Source organism: Cynara cardunculus, assembly GCF_001531365.2.
Source record: "Cynara cardunculus var. scolymus isolate 2C chromosome LG 10, CcrdV1, whole genome shotgun sequence".
Taxonomy (NCBI): domain Eukaryota; kingdom Viridiplantae; phylum Streptophyta; class Magnoliopsida; order Asterales; family Asteraceae; genus Cynara; species Cynara cardunculus.
In genome coordinates, this window is record NC_037537.1 from 24,100,527 (window position 1) to 24,113,141 (window position 12,615).

A 12,615-nucleotide genomic window follows, 5' to 3' on the forward strand; every position below is an offset into this window, starting at 1 on the left:
TGTATGTATACTAAGGGGTGTTTGGGATTGCTTATTTGAAACAACTTATGTTTTTCTACAAAAGTTCTTATCAACTTATTATAAGTTAGAATGATTTAACTTCTTCAAAAACTCCTTATTACCGGTATAAGCTGTTTATCCAAACACTCAAAATTGCTTATTATCGGTATCACACCGGAATAAGTTAATAAATTGTTTTCATAAGCAATCTCAAACACCCTGTAAAACTTATTATCGTAAACATAGCCAAAAGCATCGTTTTAACAATGTAATACATTTAAAAAAACTTTATAAAATGATATATTTATTTGCTCAATATTTTTATTAACCTGGATATCCAACCCGCTATGCGAGCTGACTAATCTCAAGACGACCACCTGCTTTGCAGATAGCCCGGAGTCACCGCATTTGAATCTCTATGGCCACAAGAGAATTTTTACTTCTTCTTGGATTTGAACATGGGACCTCCTGATACTTTTGACCTTTGGAGCCAAACTCAAACCAATCAGGCACCACCCTTTGTGGTTTATTTGTTCAATATTAAGTTTTAGAGAGTTCTCAAATTTTGAGATCTCTACGTTCTTTTTCATATTTTCTCTATTTTAACAAAACTGTTAAAAATGCTCTGAAAGCTGTACCTTTGAAATATGGTCTTTGGGATCTCTTAAAAAATAAATACGAGGGACTGAACCTGTGAAAAGTTAAAAGTCAAGGGGCTTCATATTGAAATTTATCCATGAGCAAATGAAACTTCCATCCATTACTTTAATTCCAAAACGAACGTGATTGGATTGGTTCAAGAATTCATACGATATTCCAACGTAATCCATGTTTTCAAATCTTTCTTTCTTCTTCTTCTTCTTCATATGGTCTCCAACAAAGAATCAATCCCTCCTTGATTTCTGGCCCCCTCATTCTCTTCAATCTTCCACAAACACCCTACACATATAAATTCACAGCTTGCTCCACTACTTGTTGCATTTGAATCGTTCTGTAAACGTATTGAATACAGGGACAGAGAGAGAGAGAGAGAGAAGAAGGAATGCGAACTTCTTTTCTTGCCGGAAATCCGGTGAATTTGACTATATCCGCCACCGTCGCCGTCGCCATAGTATTGTTGCAGGCTTTTGTTCTTTGTGGGTTTCCCACAACTCTTACGTTGGAGAGAGCTTTCCCCACGAACCATCTGCTTGAATTGAATCAACTCAGATACAGAGATAGTTTAAGACACCATAGAATCTTGCAGCAACAATCTTCTGTAGCAAGTGTTGTTGATTTCCCTGTTCAAGGAACTTATGATCCTTATCGTGTTGGGTAATCAATTTCTTGATTTCTTTTCACTCTTATTTGTCAATTAATCGAATTAAAGAACTGTAAATCTTTGGAGAAACCACATGGGTTAATTAGGTTGAAATTTTCACTGGTTGCTTTGTATTCAAGCATGATCTTATCATAATCATGGGTTTACCCCCAATTGAAAACCAAGAGGACAAAATTCTTCCATTAATGCTTGATTGAGTTTTTGTTTCTTTCTCTTTCTTTGGATAGATTCAAGTAACCTCTCACTGTTCTTCAATTTCCTGTTTTTGGGTATGTGATATTTCCATTTATAACCAAAATGCTCTTGGATTTGTAGGCTATATTTCACAAGAGTCCAATTGGGTTCTCCTCCAAAAGAATATTATGTACAAATCGATACCGGAAGCGATGTGTTGTGGGTTAGTTGCAATTCTTGCAATGGCTGCCCTAGATCCAGTGGACTCCAAGTACTATCATACACTCTAATTTCTTGATATGATTCAATATGGTTAAAATCAAGAATTCGCTAGGTTAGTGATGCCGTCTTTTCTTTTATATTCTCTTATCCTATCAACAGATTCCAATTCAGTTCTATGATCCTTCAAGCTCTTCAACAGCTTCTTTGATCTCTTGTTCAGACCAACGATGTTCTTTAGGAACCCAATCGTCTGATTCCGGGTGTTCGGGTTCAAATAATCAGTGCAGTTATACATTTCAGTATGGAGATGGTAGTGGGACATCAGGTTATTATGTATCTGATCTAATCCATTTGGATACAATTGTTGGGGATTCAACATCATCAAATGCTTCAGCATCTATTGTATTTGGGTGAGTTATATAATATATATGAGTTTTTCTAAAATCCATTATAAAGATTTCTTGGCAAAAACCTTGTTGACTTGTTAAGACTTATGAAACAGTTGTAGCACGTCTCAGACCGGGGACTTGACCAAATCTGATAGAGCCGTTGATGGAATCTTTGGGTTTGGTCAGCAAGGTCTATCTGTAATCGCGCAACTTTCTTCACAAGGGATAGCCCCGGATGCATTCTCTCATTGTCTTGTTGGAAATGGTGGGGGAGGCGGAATTTTGGTTCTTGGTCAGATAGTCGAGCCAAATATGGTCTATACTCCACTTATTCCGTCACAGTAAGTTGTCTTTTGATTTGAATTCGATTCTTAAAAACCTGTTTATTCTTCTGGTTTAGCATCTGGTTTAAGTGTTTCTTATAAGCAGATGATATTGGCTTATCCTGTGTATTTATGTCCTGCTCTTAGGGGATTCTTTAATCTTTCTAATCCTTTGATCTTTATTATTTCCTTATTCACATATGATTACATGGCTATCGGCTCAATCTTTTTAGGACATATCTTAAAACGACTGGCTTATCATAAGCAAATACCATCTTTTAAGTTACTTTTGCATCAAATTTTTAGGGGGATTCTTCAATCTTTCTAATCCTTTGATTTTCGTTATTTCCTTATTCACATATGATTATATAACTATCAGCTCGACCTTTTTAGCACATATCTTAAAACATTAATTTGGCTTGTAACAAATAAATACCATCTTTTAAGCTGCTTTTGCATCAAATTTTTAGGGGATTCTTTATTCTTTCTAATCCTTTGATCTTTGTTATTTCCTTATTCACATATGATTATATACTATTGGCTCGATCTTTTTAGCGCATATCTTAAAGTTTTGGCTTATAATAAATAAATACCATCTTTTAAGTTACTTTTGCATCAAATTTTAGGGGATTCTTTAATCTTTCTAATCCTTTGATCCTTGTTATTTCCATATTCACATATGATTATATGGCTATTGGCTCGATCTTTCTAGGACTGATCTTAAAACAACTGGCTTATACTAAACAAATACCATCTTTTAAGTTACTTTTGCATCAACTTATAGTGTCATTGTCAATATTTGGTGATTAAAAGAACTCATAACTTAATAACCAAGCATCTTTAACAAATTTATTGCCCTTTTCCACATTGGAAGATATGCTTGATTGAGGCATTCTATACATATAGATTATCTTTAAAAGATTCACATTGATCGTTGTTTTCATGATCTGAAAAGAACCCGTGTCTAAAGCTATGATCGTTGACCTTTATTCATTAAAACCTTCGATGGATATGCTATATATAGACAAACTAACACGGTATTCATGTGTGCATTCATCCAGGCCACATTACAACTTAAATCTACTTAGCATTTCTGTCAATGGACAAACATTATCCATCGATCCTGCAATGTTTGCAACATCAGGCAGCCGAGGAGGAACCATAATTGATTCTGGAACTACTCTTGCTTACCTTGCTGAAGAGGCTTACGATCCTTTCGTGAATGCTGTAAGTTGAAAAGGGTGGCGAAAGTTTTATAAAAAATCATTATCACTTAGAATCTTGAACTACTTCATACGAGGATTTTTGCATTCCTGCAGATTACGCAGTCTGTTTCACAGTCTGTCCAGCCTCTTATATCGAAAGGGAATCAGTGTTATCTAATTACCGCAAGGTTTTCTTCGTTACCCACAATTTCTTTAATCGTTCTTTAGATTGCCATGAAAGTAAGATGGATGTTTTGATCATATTTCAGTACGCCTGAGATATTTCCGACAGTAAGTTTGAACTTTGCTGGTGGGGCTTCAATGATCTTAAGACCACAGGACTATCTACTGCAACAGAACTCGGTGGTAAGCTTATGCAAAATCATCGGTTTTTTGTGGTTTCTTTTGATCTTTCAAAGCAACCAATGTTGGATTTCCGTTGGTAGGGCGGGGCTGCAGTGTGGTGCATCGGCTTTCAGAAAATTCGAGGCCAAGGAATTACAATTCTAGGAGGTATAAAAACAGCCGACGGCAACAAAATTCAATTACTATTTCATTGCTGTTAACTTGATTTTGCTATGGAAATGCAGATCTTGTTTTGAAAGACAGGATTGTTGTTTATGATCTGGGTGGTCAGCGGATTGGTTGGGCGAATTACGACTGTAAGTCTTGGGACTTTTGCTAATCTTTTGAGTTCAAGATTCCGTTTGTTCGATTTTGATCAAAGATTTGAATACTTCATATTGAATATAGTAAGATGACAAATGGGGAATCAAGAAATCTTTAAAGTAAAAACTTTGTAAAGAAGGAAACTGTAGTAATTCTTAAGGAATGGTCAGATTATAGTCTTGTTTGTTGATGTTGTTAGGTACGTCATCCGTGAATGTGTCGACGACCTCAAGTGGTGGTAGAAGTGAATACGTGAACGCCGGTCAGATTGGCGGCAGCCGTTCATTGCGAAATACACGTTACGAGCTCATATCGATCGTCGTTGTGGCATTGGTGCTACAGTTATCTGTAATTGCTTGTTTTTCCTAGTAAACACTCAGATTGTTGAAATTTGGTAGAGTTGCATTCTTTTTGTATGTATAGTGGAAAAAGGGAACTAAGTGCCCAATAACATTATCCATGTAAGAGCAAAGAAGCTAATTGGAATTGAGATTTATACATACACATATACGTATACGTATTTGTATGTTGTACTCGTTCACAAAAATTTAGTATTTAGACGTGATTGAACAGGACTGAACTGGACTTGACAGAATAAGTGTCTGTTTGGTATTTGGTACCACTAGAACTGAATATGATATAACTAAATAAGTTGCTTTCAAAAGTTATTTTATGATTTTATATATCATGTAATAGTTTATAATTAACACAAATAAAGTAAATAATTTAATTTATAAACATTTTTACACGATTTTCATATACATAAATATGAAATAGTACCAAATTAAATGAATTTTTTTTTATATAATTGATGGTATTTTGATAAAACCCGATTCATACAAAGGAGAAATTATGTTTTATTCGTTTTGGAAGATCTTTATCAATTGGTGAAAGCATGGTAAAGATTGTTGCAACAACGGTTGTAGAGGTAGCGATGGCTATGCTCTTCATGTGTATTAATGAAATAAAAAAACCCAAAAAAAATGTGGAGATTGTCCCTGTGTTTTCCTGATTTGAAAATGGCCATTTCCAAATCGTGGGTAGACGTTTTATATTGTTGGTGGTTCATGACTTCCTACTCAACCTAGGTTTTTAATAGAGAGGGAGAGAGAGGGATTAGTTATTATACAATTATTGATATTTATGCAACTCAATCTCAACCGTCCATTTTATTTTATTAATATATGATTTTATAGAACTTTTAATTGTTTTCTAATATAAAGTATTGATCATAATAAATGAACCATATTCATCTTTCATAAATATTAAAATCATAATAAATAAACTCTCATCATTTTCATAAATATCTCAATTAGTTAGATTGTATTGGTTTAACAAATGTATTGTATAAATATTATATATTTCTATACATTACGTTAATTGGGTTGTATTGTATTTTTATATTTAAAGTGAATTACATCGATGATCCTTGTGGTTTGTTTAAATCTTGGATTTATTTTCTAAAACAAACTATCTAGATGATGATCTCTAACTTATTAATTTTATAATGAAAAATTTTGCTCCATCTTTTTTAATCCTTTTTTTTTATTAAAAGATATTTTATAAATCAAATTTCTTAAATTAAAATACATGTTAGATAAAAAAAAAAAATTAATAATTAAGTTGACAAAATGACTTGGACATTATATAGATTCTCAACTCATAGTTAAAAAAAATGGATTTTTTTTATTATCTATAATATAATAATCTAATTCTAATTCATAATTTGTAAAATCAAAACATGAGAAATAATTCTAGTTCAAATACAAAGGTGATGAAGGAAACAAACTTACTGGTTCAGCTTCTTGTACTCCAAAACCAATAAAATGAGAAATAATTCCATGTAAAATTTCAGAAGCATCAAGGATGTAAGTATGATTTCAATCAAATGTCAGTTACATAGTAGTCCCAAAAAACTGACCATTCTTTTTTCCAACCAACAAAACACCATCATCATGCAAAAGCAATTTCACTTTGCTTTGCATCTTTCCTTGTTTATATACATCACCAAAAACCAAAAACCAAATACCAATGTTTTCCAAATTAACAGTAAAACATCACACTCTTCACATTTTCATGAATCACTGGGACAGGCCTCACTTCCGCCACCCTCTCCCTTGTTGCACGTTGCCCATGTGATCCACTATCAGAAAACTCACCTTCCATGTAGTACCGAGCTCGAAATGCAGCCAAATGTGCATAATATGCAGGAGGCACTGCATTTCATTTGTAACACCAAACCCCCATGTATGTAAATTGTAAACATATACATATTATAGATAGATAGATAGATAGATAGATGGATAAAAAAAACATACCGATGGAGACAGATCTGGTACACCTTGCATATCTGAAGTTGAATTAACCAAACTGGGTTAGCTAGCTATTACAATCAACTTAATCATCAAATAATCAGAGGGAGGATTAGGTTAGTTCACACACGTGTAGCATAAATTGTTCGTCAGCAATTGCAATCCATCAGCGGTAAACTTGTTTTCATCATACAACACATGATAGTGCGTTGGACGACTTGTTCCCTATATCATATTCACCAACGAACAAAATTTAACTTGATATAAATTTACTTTTACATTTAGAAAGCATACATGTTTAAAACAAGCACTTCACCTGAATACCAGCATGGCTACACAGGTAGAAATCAAATTCTGTTGGATGACAAATCTTTGTGTCCACCACAGTCCCTGACATATTTAAATCCAACTATTAGAAGAAACAATCCATTATCAGTAATAAGATAACTATAAACCGATATATTACAAACCAGGAAGAATATTCCCGCTCTTGTCGGTGCTTTGCCTATCACCATGCCTTGCAGGAAAGAATCTTGTATGATGTCTCTTCTGAACCACAATAAACGTAACAGGCGGCAAATAGTGCTCCTCCAATGATACGCATGCCTGAAACATCAACAACCCCCTCATGCATTAAGAAACCAATCAGAATTAAATGTTTCTAAATTCAACAAGATATGTATTTATTTAATACCCTACGAATTTGGTCCATTTCGCTCAGCAAAACCTCATTAAACTGTCCTTCACTAACACCATCTCTGAAATCCAATAATCTTGTTAGAATAAATATTATGATTGAAAGAGAAAGTTGTCACTGAATGAGCAAAGAATGATGTAAAAACCTATAAAATATAATCCTGTGAGGTTTATGCCCAGTTGCTTTCTTGAAAGATATCAGAAGCTCCCTGCAAAATCAAGTGAAACCCTTTACATCTTAAACTGTATTAGAGACTAACCCAAGAATTATGTAACTCTTACCTAATCAAGCCTGCATGAACAACACCCCTTTTCGAATCTGAACAAGTTGTATAAAGATCCTGAATAATTTCTTGTCTGTGTGGTTGTGCAGAGACCAACGCTTTGTATTTTGTAACATGGGGCCAATCCATTGAAGCAACCACCTGTAAGAACAAAGTTCTAAGAACTTCCGAATGAATAAAAAATAAGAATAAAGAAAAGACATAACGTACAGCAGCAATGGAAGGGCTGGAATCCTCTCCTGGTGATGGATGCGTGACATCAGCTCCAAAAATTATGGTTGGACGCTCAGTTATGTAAGGAAGCCGATTGTTGAGAGCTGCAGACAGCACCGTATTCCTTCCCCCTACCTAATATGGTACACAACAAGATGAGTATATGTTCTGGATAAATATAAAGATATTATATGCAAACTACGCACCTTAACATTAATCTTAAGAGCTACATTTTCAAAATACTGCTGACTGAGCTTCACAACATTTTGTGGTTTACAGCATTGAGAAACAATTCCCAGCTCTGTTTCACACACTCGTTTGATCCTTGCTGGAAAAAAAAGATTCACATGTAAGCAAAAAAAAACTTGTACGTTTAAAAAATTGTTTTCAAAACAACTTACCATAAGTTCCTTTTGCTTCTGGAAGAATGACAAACAACAATTGTAGTTGTTTGCCTGGTGCGACCTCTGCTGCTAGTTTTGCAGAACACCCAGATTGGATGTCAACCAGTGCCTTCTCAATACTATGTGCTGGCGCAGAAACCATCGGAAGCAGAGGTTGGGGATTGAAAACCTACAAAAGTTGCAAACATGTTAAAATAATCGCACTTCAATTAACAGGGTGACAAAAGGCATAATACAGATCCATACTATTCCTTTATTTTGACACATTGTAACTATTCCTTTCCAAAAGCGCTCAACTGCTTCTTGCCTCTGCCTTGAAAAGTTGACTATTGCCCAATAATTGACAGTACCTCCATTGATCATTTTCTGCATTAGATAAAAGAAGGGTGTCCTTAAAGAGTCCTAAAGGTCCAATTACCACATTATTTAAAATGTAACCATTGGAAGCAAATGACTAGAACTTCACCAGGTTGATCATATTCCATTGGCCAACTGCTGGCTCAACTTCTGATCCAGGACCTGAACCATAATACCTGAGCTGAAGAATTAAAGTGAACCTAAGTTAAAACAAATATACCAAGAAATAACATGGTACAACAAAACAAGAGTTAAGCCGTGAATTTACATTTGGAGGTGGAAGAACTCGAGCATCTATTGAAGTGAGTTGCTCTCTCACTCTCATTCCAAAGTCCTCACTGACAAGCTTATCTTTGTTATATCCGTTGCTTTGTATGATCTTCAAACACCAACCCACAAGAAAAAGAGATTTATCATGGGATATTACAATCAGAAAATGTATATGATGTTAGTTTGGCCAATTCATACCCTCATGATATTCTCTTCCCTCTCCCGTGGGCGCTGGCACGTGTTCCTTAGAAGTTTGGTCACCTGGTTTTCATTGAGCTTTAAAGTATACCTCTGACCACCAGCAAGCCTACAAATCTTTAATTGCAAAATTACTGCCAGCAGAAGTTACAGTTACTTAAAGAAAAGACGAAAAACAATCGAACTCACAAAAGATAAATTAAAGATGAAAAATTACTAGTACAACAGTTACAAATGTTTATGTTTTTCAAGTGTAGTGGTTTTTTTATGGGATTTCAATAACTATGATGGATTTTGAAAGCTGAAGACATATAAGATAATTAAATTGTTTTTCACTCAATAGGGATATAAGAACAGCAGACCTCCATTGGCAGATATGTAGGTTTTGCATCTGTGCCAGCTTGTATCGCAGGAAGGTGAGGATAGTTAAGCCGTAAGCCGTACTTTTCATAGAAATACCGAACAACAGATACAGTTTCTCCAGTGGTATCAACAGGAAAGCTAACAAAATTTAACAAGAAAGAGGATAAGTGAAAGATAATGAAAATAGGATCACAAAAATACAAGTTGACTATATAAAAGGGACACACATAGTATTATGTTTTAAGTGCAACCATCCATAACTCTTAACACTAATCCATAGAGAGATAGTCCTACAAATAGAATCTATCTGAATAGCTTCACCAGCTGTGGTTGGCAATCTTGTTAGCCACTTGCAAATAAAACATAACTTCAAATTCAAATTGTGACTGACTTTTGAAATCTATTCCATGCCTCTTTAGGGATGTGATTTAACTTGCTAAATGTACATCAATTAGTAACACCAAAAAGCTAATAATATGATTAATCCAAGCTCACGTTAGTTGGTTGGTTGGTTGAACTGATAATCCTTGAACCTTATAGCGCCTCATGTAATCCTGGCGCCGAACTTCCACCCTGACACCTCTCAAAGCTTTTTTCACCTGAAAGCAACAATTGCAAGAAAAAAAATTACGACATTGCTAAGAAAAAGACAAATGATAAAGCAAAAGCAAAAGGTAAAGGTAAACTTATAGCTGTAACCTAATCCACAACACGTTTTTCCCTATGGTATCCATGTCTACAGAGTGAAGTTAGTTAGAGCTATGGATACCTTAATACGTTCTTGGTCTGAGAGTGGTCTTGTTATATCTTTGTTGAGGAATTCTGATACAAATTCAGAAACCAACATTGGTTGATAAAATGCCCGGGCTGACATATCTGCAGAATGGGTATTCAGAATAGCAGAAGATTTAAACATCATAATAATCCCAACAACTTGAGCAAAGTTTAGTAATCAACTCAAATATAGAAGAGCCAAGATACACACCGACATTTAGTGAGAGTCCCATTTGGGATGGTCTGAGACTCTGATAGAATCCTTTCCAGAACTCTATTCCATCACCAAGGGAACCGTGGCCAAACTCACAACTAAACAACGATCTCCCAACTATCTCGCGACTGCAATTCATGAGATATGGTAACTAGAAAAGAAAAATCTAACAGATGCAGTGTACAAGGTATCCACTCAAATTAAAAAAACTATTGAAAAGTTAAAAAGGATGTGTTACCCTTGAGAAGCAGACTCCCTCAATACGACGTCAAGAGCTTGGATAGTCTCTTGTGGACAATCAGGCTGTCTGCCACTTAAAAACTGCCTCAGATGGTGAACGTCTTTTCTGGCAGCAAATTTTATAGTGACTTTGAATTCGCGCTCCCGCCTACAATAGATAACAATAATTACATAAGACGGTGATTTTGAAAAAGTCAAAATTAACCATGAGATATTGAAAATAAATTATACCCATTGTTCTCAGCTATCTTAACTACAAACTCTTTAGATTCAAAAGGCAGTGCCCCTGCAGCAAATGCACTTTTCTTCCCGTCATATGCCAACAACAAATTTCCCAAGTGTGAAGCCCGATATGAATCGATAAGAAATTTCATGATTTCTCGACATTTACTCTTTGAAGTAACCTCAGGAGCAATTGTCACCTAAAACCAAAATTATAATTATAAAAATTAAAAGTTCATTATGAACCACAAATCATCTCGACAGTATAGAGGATGCTGCAAGTATAACACACAAATTTCGGTTAAAATTAAGGATCCACGGAAAACACAAACTGTTCGTCCATGCCCAATCCATAAACCGCTACATACAGAAAATGAAAGGAAAAGAGGGCAAACCCTACCGGCAAGGGCAACAAGACCATAAACGAGAAAGATAGCAACTCTATATTATTTCAACCACTGAATTGGTGAGAAACACAACCGTGTTTGATATAAGGTATGATCGAATACGTATACAATAAAATCTAATAGAAATGATTCACAACAAGAAGATTCTGGTTCTGTGATTTGAAAGTACAATTTGCTAACGTACAGAGAAAAATCCAACTGACTTGAAATACGCCTTTTTCATATCAGAGATAAAAAAATAGATTTCAACTTTTCTGTGGTTACATCTTAAACGGATAGATCTTCTATACACATCAGAGCATTCACATAACGAACGTATACATTGACTCCAAATATACATCACAGATACAGTCAAAAACACTTGAATCATATGACATTACGAGTTATTTGAAAATAGTCTGTAGGAAGAAACCTTACATCGTACTGGTGCGGATCCTTTTGCCCGATATCAACAAGAAAATGGTTTGCCCTAATAACACATTTTCTCCCAACAGTTCCAAAACCATTCCTAGCCGGTGCCTTAATCATCTTCGACGACGAAGGCACCAACGGTACGGCCTGAGAAGGAGCCGCCGGTGCCGCCTGTTGCTGCGAGGCTACCATCGCTTCCGGCGATGTCTGAACAGGAAGTTGCTGCATTGGCTGCTGGCGAACTGGACCTGCCGCAGTAGCCGTAGCAACGACCGGTTCTGATGTCGTCGCCGGTGAACCTATCGCAAGATTTTCAAAATCTCTCACCATCGGTGTCTGTTGAACGGCAACACGAGGGCCGGATTGTCCAGCATTTCCTCTTCCACCGATGTTTTGAGAAGAAACCGGCGGCTGTTGTCCACCACCACGCCCTCGCCCTCGTCCTCGCCCTCGTCCGCGGCCACCACCAGCACCGGTTGGATCGCCGCTCCCTCGGCCTCTTGCAGACATCGGAAAACTATGTAGAAGAACGTAGACGGTTTTAGAGAGAGAAGAAAAAGGGTAGTCTGATTTGTGAGAGTGGGGGATTTAGAAGTTGTTGGCGCGTGATATATAAATAAACCAAGGAGATGGAGGGTAAAAAAGGAAAAACAAATGGTACATTGCAAATTACTGAATAAGCGGCCCATTTGAATTTTATCTGACTCTTTTGCCCATATCTTCTATTCCGTTTCAGACTTTTTTCTAATACACATACACCCCTYGAGTTTTGACTTTTGTTAATATTGCCCCCTTGTCAAATCAATTTAATTTCTGTAAGTCTATACGTTATTATTTCAATTTCATTAATAGTTGTTGTATTTTTAAATATTTATATAATAATTATCTTTTTCTATATGCATTAAAAATGTAATATTTTTTYCATTTTCGCATTTATTATAGCTTAA

The 12,615-nt window shown here is 35.6% G+C and overlaps 2 protein-coding genes across 2 annotated transcripts; one reads left to right on the forward strand and one right to left on the reverse strand.

The window, feature by feature from the left end:
* Window positions 1-840: 840 nt before the first annotated feature.
* On the forward strand, window positions 841-4,805 carry LOC112519747 (aspartic proteinase-like protein 2). The gene is made up of 10 exons (XM_025127994.1): window positions 841-1,314; window positions 1,637-1,766; window positions 1,877-2,127; window positions 2,220-2,447; window positions 3,491-3,656; window positions 3,749-3,822; window positions 3,904-4,000; window positions 4,081-4,147; window positions 4,225-4,296; window positions 4,503-4,805. The coding sequence occupies exons 1-10, from the start codon at window positions 1,043-1,045 to the stop codon at window positions 4,670-4,672; spliced, it is 1,527 nt and encodes a 508-aa protein (XP_024983762.1). The 5' UTR covers window positions 841-1,042; the 3' UTR covers window positions 4,673-4,805.
* A 1,347-nt stretch (window positions 4,806-6,152) lies between these two features.
* LOC112519746 (protein argonaute MEL1-like) lies at window positions 6,153-12,178 on the reverse strand. The gene is made up of 22 exons (XM_025127993.1): window positions 11,675-12,178; window positions 10,860-11,050; window positions 10,627-10,776; window positions 10,386-10,516; window positions 10,170-10,276; window positions 9,896-9,999; window positions 9,400-9,538; window positions 9,038-9,154; window positions 8,838-8,948; window positions 8,679-8,750; window positions 8,459-8,578; window positions 8,210-8,381; window positions 8,015-8,136; window positions 7,806-7,943; window positions 7,594-7,736; window positions 7,458-7,520; window positions 7,310-7,373; window positions 7,086-7,221; window positions 6,932-7,005; window positions 6,746-6,840; window positions 6,622-6,653; window positions 6,153-6,519 (listed from the first exon to the last, which is right to left on the reverse strand). The coding sequence occupies exons 1-22, from the start codon at window positions 12,176-12,178 to the stop codon at window positions 6,347-6,349; spliced, it is 2,958 nt and encodes a 985-aa protein (XP_024983761.1). The 3' UTR covers window positions 6,153-6,346.
* Between the last annotated feature and the right edge of the window lie 437 nt (window positions 12,179-12,615).